Consider the following 23,078-nt stretch of genomic DNA (forward strand, 5'->3'; position numbering starts at 1 on the left):
GTTACTGCAGCAGACTTTGATCATGGGGAACTGGGTTTGATTCCCACTGCAGCTCCTTCTGAGCTAGTCACTTAGTCCTCCATTGCCCCAGGAACAAAATAAGTACCTGTATATAATATGTAAACCACTTTGATTGTAACCACAGAAATGCGGTATATCAAGTCCCATCCCCTATCCCCTACCTGCTGGAGACAGAACATAGTGAAGAGCTGGACTGGATACCAAGAGAGATATGTCTCAGCACAGTTTTCAGTTCTCTATTTCCACCTGCTGGTTGATGGACACAACTATCCCACAGGTTCTGGAAAAGTGGGAAGCTACATAATGGAAGGCATCATTCATTTACTATCTTCCTGTTCACAATATCTTCGACTTCACAAATAATAATTTATCTCCTTCCAAAGCTTAGAATCCAATTTCAAATCCCAGTTCCTCTCATTACATTTTTGAAAGCATAATCTATTTATAAAATAGGTATACATTAGATGATTTTTTTTTTTCAAATTTCACTTAGGTGTCCTCTTATGAAATTACCTCCATAAAGTCTTGCCGAGAATTTACCCTATTAAACAGAAAGTTGCTTTTCAGAACTGAATGTTAATGAGGAAATCTTTTTTTCAGTCAACTTTTTAGAGAAAATCTATAGCAATTCTAATGATAATTGTTTTTTAATTCTTATATTTCTACAAGAATTATAGATCTTTTTGATAATGCACAGAGCATAACAAAAACGTTTTTTGTTTCTGTACATACTTTCACTTCTTAAGAATCTGAAGGCACAACCCACCTGATCTATGACAATATTTACTAGAAGTCTTTGCTTTGTTGTTTAATTATACCTTTGGTCCGTTATCCCTGGAACAGCACACTACATTCTTTATTCAGTAATCCAATTGAAAAACATAAACTGGAATATCCAGACTAAGATTGAAAACTGCAAATATTGTAAACCTCTGCTTTAATGATATAAATATATTTACACATATTAAAAAGTCTGGGAGCCATTCTTCTTGTTCCTTTTCAAACTAAAAACATTTACAGACCTTTAAGTAGAAATTTGTTCAATTGGCAATAACTTAAAATGACCCCCCCCCCCCTTAATTATGCAAGGATTAGGGGTAGACTGACAGTATTCTGGACTCTTGGGCATTAAGGGCCATGGGCCCCTAAGCACCTATCAAAACAATTGCATTAGATGGAAACTAAGGGAGAGTGGGTCCCCTACTGCTCTGAGCCCTTGGGCACTGCATATTGTTCCAATGGTCAGTCCGCCTGTGGTGAGGATGCTGCAATTTCACATCCCATATTGCTATCTGCTTCACACATACCCACAAAATCTGTTTTGATGTACATCAAGCATTTTTTTATTCCATTGTGACAATGTCCCTCTGCAAGCATTCTTGTACAAGTTCCAAAGCATGTACCTATCACGTTCCCTGATGTACAGAATGTAATCACATTATAAGAATATATTAATTAAATATGCAAGAATTATTTTGTATTACTAACAGTGAAAATACAATGATCAGCATTCTGTTATCCACACAGTATTCCTAGATGCTTTAGCTAGTAGCATCATAGATGGTTGCAGAAAAAGACCATCTAGCTCATCCAGTTTTCTCAGGAATTCCATCCATATTGCCACACTGCTACAAATATATACCAGATGTCAGTCAAAAGAGTATTTCTAACAATATGACTTCTTCCTTTTAGTTCTACCATCCTGGCTGACTCCTTCTAGTACCTATGTCACTAATGTCTTAGTACAAAGCTCTCAGTATGGCTGCTGTCCAAAAACAGATTCATGTGTCCTCTATAATGTGCCAAATAAGAACACAAGTATTACCATACTGGGACAGACTGAAGGTCCATCAAGCCAAGTATCTTATTTCTAACAGTGGTCAATCCAGGTCACAAGTACCTGGCAAGATCTCAAAAGAGTAACAGATTCCATGCTGCTTATCCCAGGATAGACCCAACTACATGAGGAATCAGATTTCTACTAAAATTTCAAGTTATTACAGAACTTGTAGCCTACCTGACAGAACCAGCTGCCAGTTTGATTCTTCAGAAGTACCTGTGCATTCACCATAGAGTGATTATCCTGGAATCACATAATGGGTGCTTGGACTACAATGCTATTCTTATTACCCAGTTACAATTGACTTAATTGAAGTATAATGACACAGTGACACAGCCAATGTATCACACAGTCAGTAAAGTTTAGTTGTTTACCTGTAACATGGGCTGTCCATAGACAACAGGTAAATTCAAGTACACTAGTGGTGATGCCATCTGATGACCTCAAGATCGACCAGCTTTCTAATCAGGTCCATATAGAGAAAGAGGAAGACTATGTTTGGCTAATTTATCCTACTGTTTACAGAGAACCTCAATAACAGGTAACAATTTTGTTCTCTGCCAACAAGCAGAATAAAATCAGCCATACAAACATAAAAATATTTTATTTATCTATTGGGATTTATTAACCGCCATTATGAACAGATTCACCCAAGGTGGTGTGTAGCAGGTCCAGTTTAACATAAAACTTACAATTTTGTTAACATCGTAACAACAGTAAAATGACCAAATATAAACATAAATACAATAAATGAGGCAAACTTGGAAACATGATGTCAATACATTACAAACAATGCGATAATAGACAACATGGAACAATTTTCAAATAGCATAGATATAATAAACACAATGTCAGCATAACACCAATAAAACACCTAATAAGTAAGCAATAGAACATTCAAATAACATAGATATGATGTTAATGCTTTCCTGTGTTGCTAAGGGGCCAAGTGCAGATATATAGATGGGGACAAGAAGGGTAGCACGAAGTCAGTTGGGATAAATAAATGAGTAGCTAAACTCATGGCAAAATCTTTGTACAATTTAACAAGAGGATTTGACAAGTTATTTTGTGCATAAGGTTGAGAAAATAAGGTAAACTCTATATGATTTAGGTTTGGATCATTCAACTATAATAATAGGGGTTAATGGGGATCATAAGAATAACACCTTTGTTGATCAGGTTTGGTCTTCATTTAACGTAGTTCAGAAAAGAGAGGTTTTGGCTAAACTAAAAACAATAGCAGGCAAATTCTGCTTGTTAGGTAATTTCCTTCGTACTTGCTAAAAAGTATCCTTAAGGAAGTAGTTAGTTGGCTGACTGTTTTTGTGAACACCTTATTTAAAAAAGAACATTTCCCTTCTGACCTGGGAGATATCATCTTAACACCAATCCCAAAGTCAGAAGGAGCCAATTTGCCTGTCATTTCAAATTTCCGCACAGTAGCAAGTATGCTCTGGATGGCTAAACTGATGCAATCTTTAATAGCATCACAAATTATGACCTTTCTGGATACATTTCAAAACTTGCATAGTTCTCAATATGGTTTTAGACCAATGCATAGCACAGAATCCTTACTTCTAACATTAGTCTCCAGAGTAACATTTTTACTCCCACTTAGCCATCTATCCCCCCTTCAATCTGTTCAGAACTCTGCTGCACGTCTTATATTCCACCTGAACCGATATACTCATATCACCCCTCTTCTCAGGTCACTTCACTGGCTTCCAATCAGATACCGCATACAGTTCAAGCTTCTCCTTCTTACCTACAAATGCACTCAGTCTGCAGCCCCTCATTATCTCTCTACCCTCATTTCCCCTTACGTTCCCGCCCGTAACCTCCGCTCACAGGACAAATCCCTCCTCTCAGTACCCTTCTCCACTACCGCCAACTCCAGGCTCCGCTCATTCTGCCTCGCATCACCCTATGCTTGGAATAAACTTCCTGAGCCCTTACGCCAAGCCCCTTCCCTACCCATCTTCAAATCCTTGCTCAAAGCCCACCTCTTCAATGTTGCTTTCAGCACCTAACCTTTATACCTTTCAGGAAATCTAGACTGCCCCTATTTGACTGATTGTACATTTGTCCTTTAGATTGTAAGCTCCTTTGAGCAGGGACTGTCCTTCTATGTTAAATTGTACAGCGCTGCGTAACCCTAGTAGCGCTTTAGAAATGTCAAGTAGTAGTAGTAGTAGTAGTACTAAGACAGAGGATTTCATCTGTTCTCCTAAAGTTTGATGTAGCTGAACATACGAATAGCCATAATAGGTCAGACCAATAGTCCATCTAGCCCAATAACCTGTTTCCAACAGTGGCCAAGCCAGGTCACAAGTATCTGGCAGAAACCCAATTAGTAGCAACATTTCATGTTACCAATCCCAGGACAAGTAGTGGCTTCCCCCATGTCCATCTGAATAACTGACTATGGAATTTTCCTCCAGGAACGTTTTCAAAACTTTTTAAAACCCAAATAAGCTAACCACTGTTACCACATCCTCTGGCAACGAGTTCCAGAGCTTAACTATTCTTTGAGTGAAAAAATATTTCCTACTATTTGTTTTGAAAGTATTGCCATGTAATTTCATTGAGTGCCCCCTGGTCTTTATACTTTTGAAAATGTGAAAAATCGATTCACTTTTACCCGTTCTACTCCACTCAGGATTTTGTACACTTCAATCATATCCCCCCTCAGACGTCTCTATTCCAAGCAGAAGAGCCCTAACCTCTTTAGGCTTTCCTCATATGGGAGGAGTTCCATTCCCTTTATCATTTTGATTGCTCTTCTTTGAACCTTTTCTAATTCCACTATATCTTTTTTGAGATACGGCGACCAGAACTGAATACAGTACTCAAGGTGAGGTCATACCATGGAGCAATACAGAGGCATTAAAATATTCTTGGTCTTATTTTTTATCCCTTTCCTAATAATTCCTAGCATCCTGTTTGCTTTTTTGGCCACTGCTGCACATTGGGCAGAAGACGTCAGCTTATTGTCTACAATGACACCTAGATCTTTTTCTTAGGTGCCGACTCCTAAGGTGGACCATAGCATTAGGTATTATGATTTGGATTATTCTTCCCAATGTGCATTACTTTGCAATCATCCACATTAAATTTCATCTTCCATTTGGATGCCCACTTTTCCAATTTCCTAGAATCTTCCTGCAATTTTCCACTGTCCATATTTGTTTACTTTTGACAACTTCCAATAATCTTGTGTCATCTGCAAATTTAATCATCGCACTCATCTTCTTATTTCCAGATTATTTATAAATATGTTAAACAGCACAGGTCCCAAGACAGATCCCTGAGACACTCCACTATTCACCCGGCGTTGAGAAAGCAAGGTATCTTGGTCCATCCGTATCTCGACAATTGGCTGATTCGAGCCAAGTCAAGGCAGGAGAGTGCAGAGGCGACCTTGCAAGTAGTGAGTTTCTTGGAGTCGCTCAGCTGGGTGGTGGACATGGACAAGAGTCACCTCGTCCTGTCGCAGTCCCTGGAGTTATCTAGGGGTCCAGTTCGACACGTCGAAGGGGCTGGTGTTCCTACCTTCAACTCGGATTGCCAAGATACAGGCCCTAATTCGTCAGCTTTGCTCCGAGAGAATTCCTTCGGTTCGTTCTTATCTGCAGGTTCTGGAACTCATGGCGTCATCGATAGAGGTAGTCCCTTGGGCCAGGGCTCAAATGCAGCAGTTACAGTTGTCACTTCTGGATCGCTGGTCTCCTCAGACACAAGACTTGGAAGAGAGGCTCGCTTTGCTGGCGGCTTCCCGCCTCAGCCTTCAGTGGTAGCCCCACACGCCGAATCTGGAGAAGGGCAAGCGCTTGGATCCTCCGGAATGGATTCTTCTCACCACAGATGCCAGACTGGGGGGCCCATTGCCTCGGTCAGGTAGTTCAGGGCCGTTGGAGGAGGCCCTTTTCCGGAGATGTAGAACTAGAGGGCATGATATGAGATTGAAGGGGGGGCAGACTCAAGAAAAATGTCAGAAAGTATTTTTTCGTGGAGAGAGTGGTGGATGCTTGGAATGCTCTCCCACGGGAGGTGGTGGAGAGGAAAATGGTAACGGAATTCAAACATGTGTGGGATAAACATAAAGGAATCCTGTTCCGAGGGAATGGATCCTCAGAAGCTTAGCCGAGATTGGGTGGCAGAGCCGGTGGTGGGAGGGGGGACTGGTTGGGAGGCGGGGATAGTGCTGGGCAGACTTATACGGTCTGTGCCAGAGCCGGTGGTTGGGAGGCAGGGATAGTGCTGGGCAGACTTATACGGTCTGTGCCCTGAAAATGACAGATACAAATCAAGGTAAGGTATACACAAAAAGTAGCATATATGAGTTTATCTTGTTGGGCAGACTGGATGGACCGTGCAGGTCTTTTTCTGCCGTCATCTACTATGTTACTCCTCCATTAAGAAAAATGGCCATTTAACCCTACCCTCTGTTTTCTGTCCAAAAAACAATTCCTAATCCACAGAAGGACATTGCCTCCTATGTCATAACTTTTTAGTTTTCTCAGGAGTCTCTCATGAGGAACTTTTGTCAAAAGCTTTCTGAAAATCTAGACACACTAATTTATCCACATGTTTATTCAAGCCTTCAAATAAATGAAACAAATTGGTGAGATCAAAACATGGAAGTTTTAGCCCTAGATGTTTTCATTTTGTCCCATTGTGGGTATAAAACATCCAAGAGTTAGGAACTCCCAAAACCTGCCCACCCCCTGGCATGTCCCCTTGTGGTGTGGATGCACTGCAGATGAATTGCATAGATAAATGTAGGCAAAATAGGTTTCAAAAATAGAGATTTGTATATTTTGAGAAGAAATTTGTCCAAATGCTGCTTTATGACACTTTTTGGATGTTTATCTCTTTTGAAAATGAGCCCCTTGGATTAATTCTCAAAAGGTCACCTAATATTAGGTGCCTAAAGTGTATGCACTAAGCTCAAATTCTATAATGCCAATTATGTGTGTAATTGCCATTATATAATGCTAGCGTAAGTCTGCAATTATGCACCTGACTTTAGGCTTCAGCACTTATGCTATCTCAATGGTTGGTGTAAATGCTCATGCCCAACTGCTATCAGTTAGGTGCGTGACTGACGGTATTCTATAACTTTAGCATGTAAATGCTAGGCATAGGCCTGAACCACCCATGCTACTTCCACATACACTAGCACTTGTGCACTAAAGAAAGAAAGGAAAGAGGATGGGATTTGATATACTACCTTTCTGTGATTACAATCAAATTGGTTTATATATTATATAAAGGGACTAAAGAAATTATGTGCTAAGTTTATAGAATTAACTCTAATCATAGCCAACTACGGATGATGTCCATTAGCGCCTAATTTAACAATTAGATCTGATCTGGTCTGGTGGAAGGGGCTTTGGTTGTCATGATGGGGCAATATAGCAGGCAAAAAAATAAATACTCTCCCACACTTACTTTATCTCTTCCAGACATTACTCATACGGGTCCTGCGTCAGCATCATCTTACCCTCCAGTGAGATTTAATGTGATTTATTTGGGGTGGTAAAGCTCCACACGTCTAAAGACTTAATCTAGCATTGTGCTGAGTTGGCCGGAAGAGCAATTCCCAATATTCTTCGGAATTATTGGGCTTTTCACTTGCAGCAGCTTTTGGACTAGGAAGTGAGTCCTGACAAGATAGCTGCCGTATTGGAACAAAAGAGTTTTCACATTTTACAATATAACATTTACAATATAACATTTGTTGTGGATTTCAATGCCTCCTAAGAGAAGCAGGCACCCATTTTCAACCCTTGAATCACCTTTTAAGTGTCTGGAGCTCAGTAAGGGCACAAGATGGGCAGGAAAATAAAGTTTCATTTTTAGCACCCATTCAATAAAGTCCCATATTCTGTGGGGATCAAGGTAGGGGAGCCTCTGCTAGGTGGGAAGCAAGGAGCCTCACTTGCTTTTGACAGCTTTTGGATGTGGGGTAATTGCTTACATTCGATGAACTAAGGGGACAATTCAATTTGGAGGCCCTGTATTTTTCTCTTACTGACAGATCAAATACTACATAATGACTCAGGGTTGGCTGAGGGAGGATCATAATGAGGTAGAACATTTAGAAAACTTGTGGTTAGCCATGGGGAGGTTAAAAACACCATTTAACATTTAAGGGGGAAAGAGTTTAAATGATGTAAGTTCATGTGCAAGTGAGAGATGGATTTGGGTGAGGAATTGACTATAGAAGTGTGGAAAACTACAGTTAAAGAAATGCATATTTAAAAAAAATGCCTACAAAGTTTTTTCTCATTGATATCTTATACCTGACAAACTAAAACTACGTACCCAGCAAGTGCTACTGACCTATGCTGGTGCTAAGGCACAGAGAGAGGCAAATTTTATCTGGAATTTTTAATGTTTTATGATTGTTCACCATCTTTATTGGCATTTTCCAATGCCAAGGAGAGGGTACATACATTTTTATAAATAAATATGTGGTGGACCTGAGAGAAGATACAGGAATTCTTGGAAACAGTGGTTCGATGCATGTCCTTAGGGATGGGATTGCCTACCATTTGAGTTATCTTAAATTATGCTTGCTGGGAATGGGAATTGCACGAGGACAAAAGTGGCACTGTGGGTTGCACAGAATGTGCTTGCTTTTCCTCTGCTAAATCTGAGATTGAGGCCCATTGGAAACAAGCTATCAGACCAACCTTAGAAGATTGAATTTTGCATTTACAGACAGTGGCAGAAATGGAGAGTTACTGATAAAAGTTATGATCCAAAGGATGAGGAATGGACCCATGTGAGCATTATATTTAAGGAGGGTAGGTGACTTGGAAAGGGTTGATTAGATGGTTTGAGCGCAGCCTGAAGGAACCATTGGCAGTGTACCTATATTAGGATTAGTTTGAGTTCAGTGGAGAGGGAGAGGGTAGGGTTGAGGTTGTTTCTGGGAGGTTATATTAAAGTGTCTTTATAATCCTGCAATATGCATTGTATCCTGGTATTCTATGCTATATTGATTTTTTCCTGTTTATACTGCATTTTTGTTTTTGTAATTTTATGCTGTATTGATTTTTTCCAGTTTATATTGAATGCATTTTTTTTTTTGTAATTTTAAAATCAATAAAAATATTTATTGATAAAAGAACTGTGAGCAAAAGGGCATTGATGCTGGTTACAGTGCCCCTAACATAGAAATAAATAAATAATTTGGTCACTCTGCATTTCATAGTAAGAAAATGCAAAGTATGCAAATGAATGTAAAGCAGTTCATTACTATGTAAATACTATGTACAAGGTTTGCAAGCTGCTTTCGTCAGGATGGGCATGAGGTCAGGGAAAGAATGTTGGCAAGACAATTGACTGGTTCAGATGGAACTCCAATACCACTTCCAGCAGGAACTTAGTGTGAGTGCGGAGGACTACTCTGTTGTGATGAAACTTAGTATAAGGTGCATCCACTACTAAGGCCTGAAGCTCATTGACCCTGACTCGCCTCCACCTACCCTCCTCTTCTCCTTCCTGTACACATTAATTGATTTGATTACTTTATTTTTGTCTATTAGATTGTAAGCTCCTTGAGCAGGGACTGTCTTTCTTCTATGTTTGTGCAGCGCTGTGTACGCCTTGTAGCGCTATAAAAATGCTAAATAGTAGTAGTAGTACTTGAGGTGTGCACCGGGTGCTCACCACAAGCTGCGAAATAGCTGGTAAATTTTATAGCCTGGGAACATCAGGCCATCAAGCCACAGTCCAATGCTCCTGGGCCACTTGTCAAAGAGGCCAGCACCCATCCCCAATAGTTAGCGGCTGAAGCAAACTCCCAGGCTTTAAGTCTTTCTTGGGCTGCCTCCCAAACAAGAACACCTTCCTTGTCCTGCCCAACCAGAACCCCCTCACCAAAAAGGTCCCCCTTGTGGCCAACCACTCTACCCTCAGTTTTGCCTCTATCAAGTGAAGCTCCCCCAAGCAGTAACCCAGGTGCCCCAGTCTCTCAACCCCCCCCCCCCCCCCCCCCAGCTCCTCTGGGCCTACCTTATTCTAAATGAAGGCACTGACACCACTATGGTTCACGTTTCTAAGGGCATCTACTGCCCTTATACAGAAATGCAACCCCTAGTTGTAGTACCACCAGACTACTGCTAAGGGTTGCCAGCGAGAGCAAGAGTGAAGTATCTCCATGGTAAAGTTCTGAGGTCTTTTTTCTTCCCAATCTGTGTTTTGCACAATATGTACAGATTTTAAGGACCAGCACAATTTTAGTGAGGATTAATATTGGGTTTGCAGTGTGGCAAAAAAGGAGGAGTAAACTCTTGTACTTTTGCAGCACTACAGAGCTGAAGGAATCTCATTATGCATAGTTTTGTTAAAACATAGCTCTGCCAAGCACTAAAAACTCAAGGTTACATAGGAATTTATGACAGCCAGGACATTCAATTTACAGAGATAACGTGAAATATTGTATTTGTTAGTACATACCCTTCAAATATTTCCTTTTCCGTGAACAGGTCTAAATAGCTAAAAGGAGAATCCAACAGGTACACATCTGCATCTTTGTATATTGCTCTAAATAGAAAAAAAGGAAATATAATAAAATTTTATAAACACGCAATTCCACTTTACGTCACTGCACTAACAATGAAAGATGTTGAAACCCTGCTGTTGTCACTGAAAGAGTTTAATTATTAATCTCAACCTCAAAGATATAATATAATCATTTTCCAGGTGACTTTTGTCAACAGTTACAATGTATCTCTTGCATAATATCTTATTGCAAGTTAGACAATTTTTGACTCTAATGATTTATCATGTCCATCAGCTCACAGCAGCTCACCTCTTTGAACTTCCACATCATGTTTAATGTATAGAAAATTAAAGCATAAATTTTTGGAATTTGGGAACCGCTCTGGGAAAATGTTAGTTAAGCACTTAAGGGAGTGCTAGGCTTCTCAAACAATACAAAAAATCCAAGCGTATCCATGAATCTCAGATACCTACTGTGACCTTGATGTATCTGTATATGTGCATAAGCATCCTTCAAGTCTAGAAAGCATAACCAATCCCCATTTTTAAAATAGGAATGAGGGCATATAAGGAAACCATCCTGCATTTTTGTTTGACCAGATACTTGTTCAGAACCCTTAAGTCTGTCGTATTTGTGATCAGGAAGTAGTTATAAAAAAAATTCTTTCCCTCTTTCCTGTGATGGAACAGGTTCGATCACCTTGGCCTGTAAGTAATTCCTGATGCTGACAGCTTGAGTTTGATAATCTCAGGAGGCAATTTAGAGGAATTTAATTTTGGCATTTATATTCCACTTAACTAGATTTTGATAGTGTTCTATTTTGAGCGAACTTCATTGGCTGACAGTCCAACAACATATCCAGTTTAAAATTATTTGTCTGATATACAAATCTATTTATGGTCTGAATTCAGATAGTATTGGAGAACTGCTTGTACTATCCACACAAGTGAGAAGACACTGTTTTTCTAGGACTTTTCTTTAGGGTTATCCCATAGTAAAAAACTTGCACTTTAAGTCCATTTGTGAAAGCTCTTTCCCGTTTCAGGGGGCAAGACTCTGGAATACACTGCCTTGTGACCTGAATTGGCCACTGTTTGAAACAGGATACTGGGCTTGATGGAACTTTGGTCTGTCCCAGTATGGCAATGATTTTGTTCTTAAACAAGCACCATCATATTTTCTTTTTAGGAAATTTCTGAAGACTTATTTGTATAACAATTAATTAGATTGTTGGCTCTTCAGTATATAGTATAAATTAGATATGTATCTCTCTTTTGTAGAGAGCTTCTTTGGAATCCTAATGGAAAGATATGCAGTATAAAAGACACAAATAGAATAGAATTAACTGTAAAATTCAAGGCAGAGGACTATGCAATTAAACAGAGAACATTATACAGGTAAAAGTAATAACTTAGCCATACATACAAACAGGTATGAATATAGTTTACAAATTTTGTAATGTTTTCTAACTGCAGATAGTAACCTTCCTGGACAATTCTCAGAAACCACCAGTCTGATGTTACAAGAGGCCATCTTACTGCAAACAAATTCCGGCCTCCTTCCTACCAGAATGTCATCCTGGATAGTTAAGGGGATTGTGATTATACTCAGTTGGAGATGGTCAAAACCTCATCCATTTTGACTGTGGAGCTAGCTGAAGATTTTAGGCCCTTGGCTGTCTTGTGTGAGAGCAAGGTCCCTGAGTCACTTGGGAACAACAAAAGGAAAGAGGATACTTACACCTGTAGGGCCTCCATTGTAACCCGCTACAAAACTACCTGTAAGAGGAGGCTGGGTCAGAAATAGTCCTAGAGAGGGACTTAAGAGTGTCTGAGTGCTACCTAATGAGGGAAGTAGCTTTTTGCACCTTATCTCCAAAGAGATTCCCATCATATCATGGAACATCAGCAAGCTTCTCCTGCGCTTCTGGTTTGAGGTTTGCAATTCTGTGGGCACCAACCTCCAGTATGAAGGCTCTTGATATGGTATTGAAAACATCATAATTTGCATAGACCATGTATTTTCCACATTTCTTTCCCCAGGTTACTAGCTTACCAATTTCATTGGCCTTCACCAGGAGGAGAGTGATAGCAAACTCTGCTATACTGTGTGCATGCTCATTAAGGGTGCTATGCTAGAGGTGAGCATAACATTCTGAAAGAATATCTTCCCAAAATACTCCAAGGTCCTAGCCTTTATCCCCAGGGGCACCAAGCAGTAAGTCTTTGTACTCTTAGAAATTTTGAGAGCAGATTTGGCCATCACTGAATGCTGAGGAATCTACAGATTCTCAAATCCTGGAGTCTTTTGAACTATACACACTCAGTCAACCTTCTTAATAACAAGAAGCATAGAGAGCATAGAGGTCTCCTAGATTCTCATCTGTACTTCCTTTAGGATTCTGTGAACAGGCACTGTCACAATTTCCTTAGAGGGAGGATCAAGGAATTTGAAAATGTCCAATGTTTCTGCAGTAGGTTCCTCATCCATCTCTAAAGAAAGAGACAGCCTTAGCCAACTCCTTGATACACTCAGAGAACAAGAGCTCCTCTGTGGGAGATTTACATTTCTCATGTGGTGAGGAGAGATCTGATGGGAGATCAATGGAGTCCTCCTCTGAGAAAACTCCTGGATCTTTTTCAGATCCCCAGAAGTGTTGCAATTCTGACTCATAGAAGTACTCAGCAGGAGATATCCATGTCTCTGCCAGCCTCAAACAAATGACCCCTTAAGCCTGGGCTGAAGGTGTCAAGGCACCAGGTACCTCCATTGTATTGGGGAAGCTTTCTCTCCCAGTGGACTAGAGATCAACACTGATAGGGTGGGCATAGACCTTGACCCCCTTCAAGTCCTCAGTTTCAATGCTTCCTCCAAAGGCAGTGCATGGGCCTTAAGCACTGGATGGTTTGCTTTGAGCTTCAGCTTTAATGTCAATGAAGTGGCAGCCTCATGCTGAGAAAGAAAGCTCTCCATCTGTTTCTCAAAGTTCTGCAGGAGCTGTTCCTTGAAGGCTGCCATCAACAAAGGAAAGGTCAGCAAAGTTGGAGTGGCTATGTCCTCCTGAATCACCTAGGGTAAATTGGGAGTTAGGTCTCAGCTTTATGGAGGCTTTCATATGCCTTTCTGATACCATGGAGGATGAGTGGTCCTCGTATCAGAGGTGCTTCAAGGACATCAGTGATCTCAATGCCGTGGTGCTTTTCACACTGCACTCCGAATGTGTCCAATGCTTGTGCACCCTAGCCTCTACTTGATGTCCAGCATCTTTGCCCCTCGGCACCATTTGAGTGAAGGATGAATCATTCCTCTTCTTCTGGATGACCGGTCCCAATGGCCTCTATCAATGCTCAATTTAGAGGGTGATCAAGACACTCTCAGTGTCAATGCATCTCAAGTTTTTGTTGCGGCTGCAGGAGTCATGTAGACTGATGCTTCTAAACCTAATGTCAAAGGACCAGAGTTATTGACATCAAAAATTTGTTTGCACTATTTTTTATGACCATGGATACCCCTCTTTGACATCTGTAAACACAGAAAACAACAAGAATGGGTATCAATTATGGATATGCTTTTGTTGCATGGAAAACACTTCTTAAAACCACTAGGAACTGTTGTCTAGGACACGTCTGGAAAAATAGCCACAGCAAAATGAAACAACTTGATGATGAAAAATAACCAACTAAGTTCCCTACTGAGGCTAAAAGAGGGCTGCCCAAAAAAATTCACAGTGTGTTGTATCTGTTGCACTTCTTCCTCTCTTGATGAAACAACTTGTGACACAGAAATCACCACAAGGGATTCCTCTAGTGAGTCAGGAAAAGGTCCACTTCCAGCTGACCCTTGACTCTGTCCACCTGCCACATAAGCAATTGCTGGCTGCGGAGGTGTTGTCTGTATGACAAGGCTCAAAGAGGCAGCACCACGGGCCTTTAAAAATGGAACATAGTTCTTTAATGAATGAGCCTAGACAAAAAGATCCGACACGTTTGGATACAGAAAGTGAAAGTGCCTTGTTGCTTTGCAGCTTTTACTATATGAGACGTGGGTTAAGGAATAATATATTGTAGAGGAATATATTCGAGTTATTCCCCAAGTTTTCCACGTCATCACTGTGACCCCTGACGCAGGTGCTAGTCACCGAAACATGGCCCGTGTCAGGTCTTTTTGTCAAGGCTCATTCGTTAAAGAACTGTGGTCCATTTTTAAAGGCCTGTGGTGCTGTTTTTTTGTTTGGACTTTAGTTTCCCCCTCTTTTCTTATATCCAAGGCTCAAAGAGACACCATCTCCACTGCTGCCGCTGAACAAACCCGGAAGCATAGCCAAAGGTGAAACTGGAGTGGAACTGGAGTGGAAGCACTAAAGCTTTTGAGAGTCGTCTGCAGCAGCCTAGAAGAGAAAGCAGGGGCAGAGGGAATCCGTCGCTCAGATCCCTTCCTCTTTCTCCCCATATCACTGTCCAGGGATTAGAGGATAGCCAAGCATAGAAAACAGCCTTGGTAAGCCAGAAGCATACAGCAGGTGCGACTTACACTGCCGCCATCTTGGCTACCCGAGTCATTGCAGTTTATGCCTCTGAAGCTGCTGGAGTTGGTAAGACCTAATATTGTCACCATGGATTCTATAATGGGAGGCCTTATAGACTCTCAACAATTCTTTTCTTAAAGTAACTGAAATCTCTACTCAGATGAATCAGGTTTCTGGAGCTATTGCTGCTCATGATAAGACTCTGGAGCAGCATACTAACCATATTAGATCTATGGAGGTCAACATGAATTTAGTGAAGGGAAATCTTGCATCACCAATCTACTACATTTCTTTGAAAGGGTGAACAAACATGTGGATAAAGGGGAGCCGGTTGATATTGTGTAGCTGGATTTTCAGAAGGCGTTTGGCAAAGTACCTCATGAAAGACTCCAGAGGAAATTGGAGAGTCATGGGTTAGGAGGTAGTGTTCTATTGTGGATTAAAAACTGGTTAAAAGATAGAAAACAGAGAGTAGGGTTAAATGGACAGTATTCTCAATGGAGAAGGGTAGTTAGTGGGGTTCCCCAGGGCTCTGTGCTGGGACTGCTGCTTTTTAACATATTTATAAATGACCTAGAGATGGGGGTAATTAGTGAGGTAATTACATTTGCTGATGACACAAAGTTATTCAAAGTCGTTAAATCGCGGGAGGATTGTGAAAAATTACAAGAGGACCTTACGAGACTGGGAGACTGGGCGTCTAAATGGCAGATGACGTTTAATGTGAGCAAGTGCAAAGTGATGCATGTGGGAAAGAGGAGCCCAAATTATAGCTACGTCATGCAAGGTTAGGAGTCACGGACCAAGAAAGGGATCTAGGTGTCGTCGTTGATGATACGTTGAAACCTTCTGCTCAGTGTGCTGCTGTGGCTAAGAAAGCAAACAGAATGTTAGGTATTATTAGGAAAGGAATGGAAAACAAAAATGAGGATGTTATAATGCCTTTGTATCGCTCCATGGTGCGACCACACCTCGAATATTGTGTTCAATTCTGGTTGCCGCATCTCAAAAAAGATATAGTGGAATTAGAAAAGGTGCAGAGAAGGGCGACAAAAATGATAAAGGGGATGGGACGACTTCCCTATGAGGAAAGGTTAAAGCGGCTAGGGCTCTTCAGCTTGGAGAAAAGGCAGCTGAGGGGAGATATGATAGAGGTCTATAAAATAATGAGTGGAGTTGAACGGGTAGATGTGAAGCGTCTGTTCACGCTTTCCAAAAATACTAGGACTAGGGGGCATGCGATGAAGCTACAATGTAGTAAATTTAAAACGAATCGGCGAAAAGTTTTCTTCACTCAACGTGTAATTAAACTCTGGAATTCGTTGCCAGAGAATGTGGTAAAGGCGGTTAGCTTAGTGGAGTTTTAAAAAGGTTTGGACGGCTTCCTAAAGGAAAAGTCCATAGACCATTATTAAATGGACTTGGGGAAAATCCACTATTTCTGGGATAAGCAGTATAAAATGTTTTGTACATTTTTGGGATCTTGCCGGGTATTTGTGACCTGGATTGGCCACTGTTGTAAACAGGATGCTAGGCTTGATGGACCTTTGGTCTTTCCCAGTATGGCAATACTTATGTACTTATGAGGTTAAGTTAGCTGACCTTCAGGTTACTAATTTGGCTCTGTTAAAGGATAAGTTGAACTCTTTTAAGAAGACAGAATATCCGGAGAATCAAATAAGAAGGAAAAATCTTAGATTTGTGAATTTTCCCAAATCTCCTCATTTCACCATTTGACATGATATAGCAGTATTTTACTGAGATCTTGAAAATTACTCGGAAGACTCTGCCACCGCTTGTTCAGGCCCAATATTTAATGTTGGGTAATGTGAAGAACTTAGGGAGTCATCAGAAAGACCAAATGAACTTATCAGAGTTTCTTGAGTCCTTGCTTGAAGTTACCCAAAGAACAACCTTGTTGGTAACTTTTGCTTTAAAACCAGATAGGAATAATATTCTTCGTTTGTATTTTTGTTTTATGAATGAGATGTTTTGGGATATAAAGTACGTGTTTTTCCAGATTTGTCTAGAGATACGCAAAAGAGATGCCAAGAATTTTTGGCATTATGCCCTAGAGCCTTGGTTCTTAGTGTGAATTTTGTGCTAAAAGTTCCTTGTCAATGTGTTTTGTTATTTGAGGGTAAAAGTTATTATAGATCCTAAATCATTCCTGAACTTTATTTTGGCAAAGGAAGAGTTGAGGACTAAGGTTTAATATCCACTGTTGAAGGCTAGCTGGTGGGTTCTAGTGGAGGATGTGTTCTTACTTAGGGGTCCTTTTACGAAGCTGCAGCAAAAGGGGGCCTGCGCTGGTGTTGGTGCGTTTTTGATCACACCAAGGCCCCCTTTTACCAGAAAGGGTAAAAGGCAGATCTTTTTTTTTTTCAAAAAATGGCCATGTAGCAAGTGAAGCACTTGCCGTGCAGCCATTTTGGGAGGGAGCACTTACCGCCACTCACTGAGGTGGCGGCAAGGGCTCCCGCTTTAACCAAGCAGTGATTACTGCTGGGTACATACTGGTCAGGGGCGTATCTGCATGGGGCATCAGGGGCCGCAGAATGAAGCTGTTTCTGAGTCTGACGTCCTGCATGTACAACGTGCAGCGACGTCAGACTCAAAAGAAACTTTCGTCGGCGCCAGCTTCGGTGGAAAAATGAAAGGACCTCAGCTTGGCTGGCGGGGGTTGGGGGTCCCCCGCCAGCTGACGGAATTCTTTAAAGGCAGCCGGCAGGGGCAGGAGGACGCGGACCTCGGCTGGCGGGGGTTGGGGTCCCCCGCCAGCGAAGGTAGGCGAGCAACGGAGGGGGAGGGTTGGCAATGGCAGCGGCTGGGGGGAGGGGGATCGGCAATGGCGGCGGCGGCGGCGGGGGGGGGCTATAATGTGCCCCCTCACTCTGGCCTTGGCCCCCCCTACCGCCGCAGGTCAGATACGCCCCTGATACTGGTGCTACAAAAATATAAATATTTTTGCAGCAATGGAAATGGCACATGCTGAGGGAGGGAACTACCACTTTTAGCGAGTGGTAAGCCCGCGTTGGGCTTACTGCCGCTTTGTAAAAAGGCCTCTTAGTTTAAAAAGGATTTATTATTTATTCTGAGTAGTTTATATTTCCTTTTCTTGGCTCCCTTATTTCCTTTATGGTGGGCTAATTGTAAGATTGAATTAACGTGGAGGGGCATAATCGAATGTCACCAGCCAAATAGGTCGCCAGCGATCTATTGTGGCGGCGGCGCTACAGCTGGCTGGAACCGTATTATCGAAAAAGATGGCCGGCCATTTTTTTTCGATAATACGGTTTAGCCCGGCCAAATGGCTTTGATTTTGCCGGGTTTGAGATGGCCGGGTTTGTTTTTCAGCGATAATGGAAAAAAATACCGGCGATCTCCAACCCGGCAAAATCCAAGTCATTTGGTCGTGTGAGGAGCCAGCATTTGTAGCGCGCTGGTCCCCCTGACATGTCAGGACACCAACTGGGCACCCTAGACATGTGGGTACAGTGGGTTTTGGAGGGCTCCCATTACCAGCACAAGTGTTACAGGTAGGGGGGATGGATCTGGGTCCGCCTGCCTTAAGTGCACTGCGGTACCCACTAAAAGTGCTCCAGGGACAGGACTTGTTGCTGCTGTATAAGCTTGCCACATCAGTTGACACCTAAAGACTAATCTCTTTGAAAAAGTCCTTTATTTGAATAAGCACGTTTACTCACAGTTAACTGCAGATCAGAGGTTGTGCCCCACTGGCAAAGAGTCTCCCTGGTACTGAGATTAGCAGTAGGTCAGAGCTGGCAGAATGCTGTACAATGCCCTCTTTCAGCCACATTCAAGGTAATAACTAAGTTCTCTAACGTGGCTACCGTAACACATGAAAGGGATCTAAAACTGGCTTACAAACATGGCCACTACCGCATGGACTAACAGAAGTAAAACAGGGCACACTCTGACCCAGTTAGCAGGGGGGAAAGCAGCATGGGAGTACAGCTCAGTACCCTACACCCACCACAATGCATTGCTGAAGTGACTCTGCAGTGCACCTAACAAAAAAGGTGTCACACTCACAACCAGGGAAAGGCTGTCGGAGGATAGAACACATTCTGCTGTCATGGAGGTGGGTACAGCATTTGAGGCTGGCATACAGGCTGGCAAAAAAGGTTTTTAATTTTATTTTTTTAGTGTGGGAGGGGGTTGGTGACCACTGGGGGAGTATGGTGAGGTTATCCCCCATTCCCTCCGGTGGTCATCTGGTCAGTTGGGGCACCTTTTTGAGGCTTGGTCGTGAAAATAAAAGGACCAAGTAAACCCGGCGAAATATTGCTTATCGCTGGGTTTTTTTTCCATTATCGGCGAAAGCCGGCCATCTGGTAGCCACGCCCATGCCCACCCATGTCCCGCCTTCGCTTAGCCGGCGACATGCCCCTTTGAACTTTTGCAGGCGAGGCGACGGGAAAGCGGCGATGCTGTCAAAAATGCAGCTTTCGATTATACCGATTTTGCCGCTTTTCCGAGATCGCCGGCCATCTCCCGATTTATGTCGGGAAATGGCCGGCGATCACTTTCGAGTATAAGCTGGATAGTAACATAGTAGATGATGGCAGAAAAAGACCTGCACAGTCCATCTAGTCTGCCCAACAATTTAAACTCTTATGTGCTACTTTATGTGTATACCTGACCTTGATTTCTTTCTGCCATTTTCAGGGCACAGACCATAGAAGTCTGCCCAGAACAAGGCCCATCTCCCAACCACCAGTCCCACCTCCCCCCCACTGGCTCTGCCACCCAATCTTGACTAAGCGTCTGAGGATCCCTTCCTTCTGAACAGGATTCCTTTATGTTTATCCCACGCATTTTTGAATTCGGTTACCGTTTTCATCTCCACCACCTCCCGCGGGACGGCATTCCAAGCATCCACCACTCTCTCCATGAAAAAAATACTTCCTGACATTTTTCTTGAGTCTGCCCCCCCTTCAATCTCATTTCATGTCCTCTCGTTTTACCGCCTTCCCATCTCCAGAAAAGGTTTGTTTGTGGATTTATACCTTTCAAATATTTGAACGTCTGTATCATATCACCCTTGTTTCCCCTCTCCTCCAGGGTATGCATGTTCAGGTGCGCAAGTCTCTCCTCACACGTCTTGTAACGCAAATCCCATACCATTTTCGTAGATTTTCTTTGCACCGCTTCAATTCTTTTTACATCCTTAGCAAGATACGGCCTCCAAAACTGAACACAATACTCCAGGTGTGGCCTCACCAACGACTTGTACAGGGGCATCAACACCTCTTTTCTTCTGCTGGTCACACCTCTCTCTATACATCCTAGCAACCTTCTAGCTATGGCCACCACCTTGTCACACTGTTTCGTCGCCTTCAGATCCTCAGCTACTATCACCCCTAGATCCCTCTCCCCGACCGTACATATCAGACTCTCCCTGCTTAACACATACGTCTTGCGTAGATTTCTACACCCTAAGTGCATCACTTTGCATTTCTTCGCATTGAATTTTAATTGCCAAACCTTAGACCATTCTTCTAGCTTCCGTAGGTCCTTTTTCATGTTTTTCACTCCCTCCCGGGTGTCCACTCTGTTACAAATTTTAGTATCAACCGCAAAAAGGCAAACTTTACCTTCTAACCCTTCAGCAATGTCACTCACAAATATATTGAACAGAATCGGCCCCAGCACCGATCCCTGAGGCACTCCACTACTCACCTTTCCCTCCTCTGAGCGAATTCCATTTACCACCACCCTCTGGCGTCTGTCTGTCAACCAGTTCCTAATCCAGTTTACCACATCGGGTCCTATTTTCAGCCCATCAAGTTTATTTAAAAGCCTCCTGTGGGGAACCGTGTCAAAAGCTTTGCTGAACTCTAAGTAGATTACGTCCATAGCACGTCCACGATTCAATTCTCCGGTCACCCAGTCAAAAAATTCAATGAGATTCATTTGGCACGATTTCCCTTTGGTAAAACCATGTTGTCTGGGATCTTGCAACTTATTGTCTTTTAGGAAATTTACTATCCTTTCCTTCAGCATCTTTTCCATTACTTTTCCAATAACCAAAGTGAGGCTTACCAGCCTGTAGTTTCCAGCTTCTTCCCTATCACCACTTTTGTGAAGAGGAACCACATCCGCCGTTTTCCATTCCCACGGAACCTCTCCCATCTCTAAGGATTTATTAAACAAATCTTTAAGAGGACCCGCCAGAACCTCTCTGAGCTCCCTCAATATCCTGGGGTGGATCCTGTCCGGTCCTACGGCTTTGTCCACTTTTAGATTTTTAAGTTGTTCATACACACTCTCTTCCGTGAACGGTGCTCTATCCACTCCATTCTCATATGTACTTTTGTCAGTCAATTGTGGTCTTTCTCCAGGATTTTCTTCTGTGGAATCAGAGCAAAGTATCTGTTTAGCAAATTTGCTTTTTCTTCATCATTTTCTACCTAGCGGTTTGCAGCATCTTTCAGTCTCACAATTTTCTTTTTTGTCTTCCTCCTTTCACTAATATACCTGAAGAAATTTTTGGCACCCCTCCTTACCTTTCTAGCCATTTGTTCTTCCGCTTGCATTTTTGCCAGACGTATCTCTCTCTTTGCGTCTTTTAGTTTCATCTGGTATTCCTCTCCATGTTTCTCTTCTTGAGTTTTTCTGTACTTCAGGAACGCCAGCTCTTTAGCCTTTACTTTTATTTATCCTGTATTTTCTACTTTGCCTTTGTTTTATTTTCTTAGGATTGTAAAAATTGTAGACTTTGTTTCTTATGATTGTTAATTGAAAAGTTAAATAAATAAAATAAAGAATAAATAAATAAATAAATACCTGAAAAACTAACTAAAGCAGATATTGGAGGAAAAAAAGTCCTGCACAATTGCGACAGAACTTACACAAATGCAAATATTGCAAAAAATGTTTCAACAATTGAATCAGACGAGCTGAGAAGGAGCACTAGAAGAGTGTAACTGTTATGCTTCTCAGAAAAATGGCAACTGGCTAGGTCTCTTGCAACAGTGGCTGCCAGGAAGATGTGTGAATGCATGATGAACTCTCTCAAAGAGTTTGTACAAAGCTGGAGAGCTGTTCCTGCTCAGGGCATTGTTGGTTGTTCTTGCTTACATATGGGAAGATGATATCTTGCTGTTCCACAGGTGTGAAAATAATATCCTGCTTGTCTTCAGTGAAAAGTTATTTTGCTTCATGGTCCTCACCAATTATAAATATAAGCACAGGGAAAAGTCAGTAGAGCGTGCACAGTTTCCTAATGATGACAATTAAATTTCTTTTTACTCCAAAAGTGTGAATGGTTTATAGATTTCTATAATTTTGGAGAAGAAAGCAAAGTAAAAATTATTTTTTTCAATAAATTTGTATTTTTCTTAGATTTTCTATCTAGACTAGGGTTGCTATCTTCATGTTTTCATGAGAGGTATTCCCCCAGTGCATGCATGAATTTGTAATACTGATTTTCTGTAAAAACAAACAAAAACAAAAATAACAAACAAACAAACAAAAAGCAATATTGCAAGTGAGCAGAACCAGGACTGGATCAGCTTGTCCTAAAAAAAAAAAAAGCAAATGAAGCTGGATAGCGCCACTTAATTTTATATAGACATTTATATCAATCATTATGAATATAAATAAATTAGGGTGCTATCTTCCCAATCCTAAACTTCATATCTTAATACTAATAATTATAAAGCATAGCAACTACATGAAGAGCAGCCAAGAACAAAACAAAGACACATGCAAATCAACGTTGTGAAAACTCTAGTAGGCACTCCTTTAGAGTAATCTTTGACGTTATACTTCATTTCAGTGAAGGACATCCCAGTAAAAGACAAATTACTCATAAAGAAACTGATACAGTACTATAGAATCAACAGTTATGGATGTAATTGCAAGGAATGTAGTTCCTGATATTGCAACAAATAGTAAATTTGTACTTCCCTATAGAGGACAACTGTAGAGACTTTAACTTTATGTCATTTTATAGCAATAATGAAAAGAGGATAAGATAAGCAAAGAACAGTATTTTGCTAAACTAAGAATGGCACAAGGTGCCAAAAGCTGACTTCATCTTTAAATTGCTTTGGAGCTTCTAAGACACAGCTCTGTTATTGACTTTGGGTAACATTTACTCAGCATAAGTTTGTTTCCTCTCACAATATTTAAAAATTCAT

General features: G+C 41.5%; 1 protein-coding gene across 1 annotated transcript in view; it reads right to left on the bottom strand.

The window, feature by feature from the left end:
• Nucleotides 1–23,078, bottom strand: part of CFTR (CF transmembrane conductance regulator) — a 442,294-nt gene that overhangs the window by 169,681 nt on the left and 249,535 nt on the right. Inside the window, exon 13 of the mRNA XM_030216424.1 lies at nucleotides 10,337–10,423. Coding sequence (XP_030072284.1) covers nucleotides 10,337–10,423 — 87 coding nt within the window. The remainder of the gene's footprint in view (nucleotides 1–10,336; nucleotides 10,424–23,078) is intronic.

Source organism: Microcaecilia unicolor, chromosome 10 (assembly GCF_901765095.1).
Source record: "Microcaecilia unicolor chromosome 10, aMicUni1.1, whole genome shotgun sequence".
NCBI classification, from domain to species: Eukaryota; Metazoa; Chordata; class Amphibia; order Gymnophiona; family Siphonopidae; genus Microcaecilia; species Microcaecilia unicolor.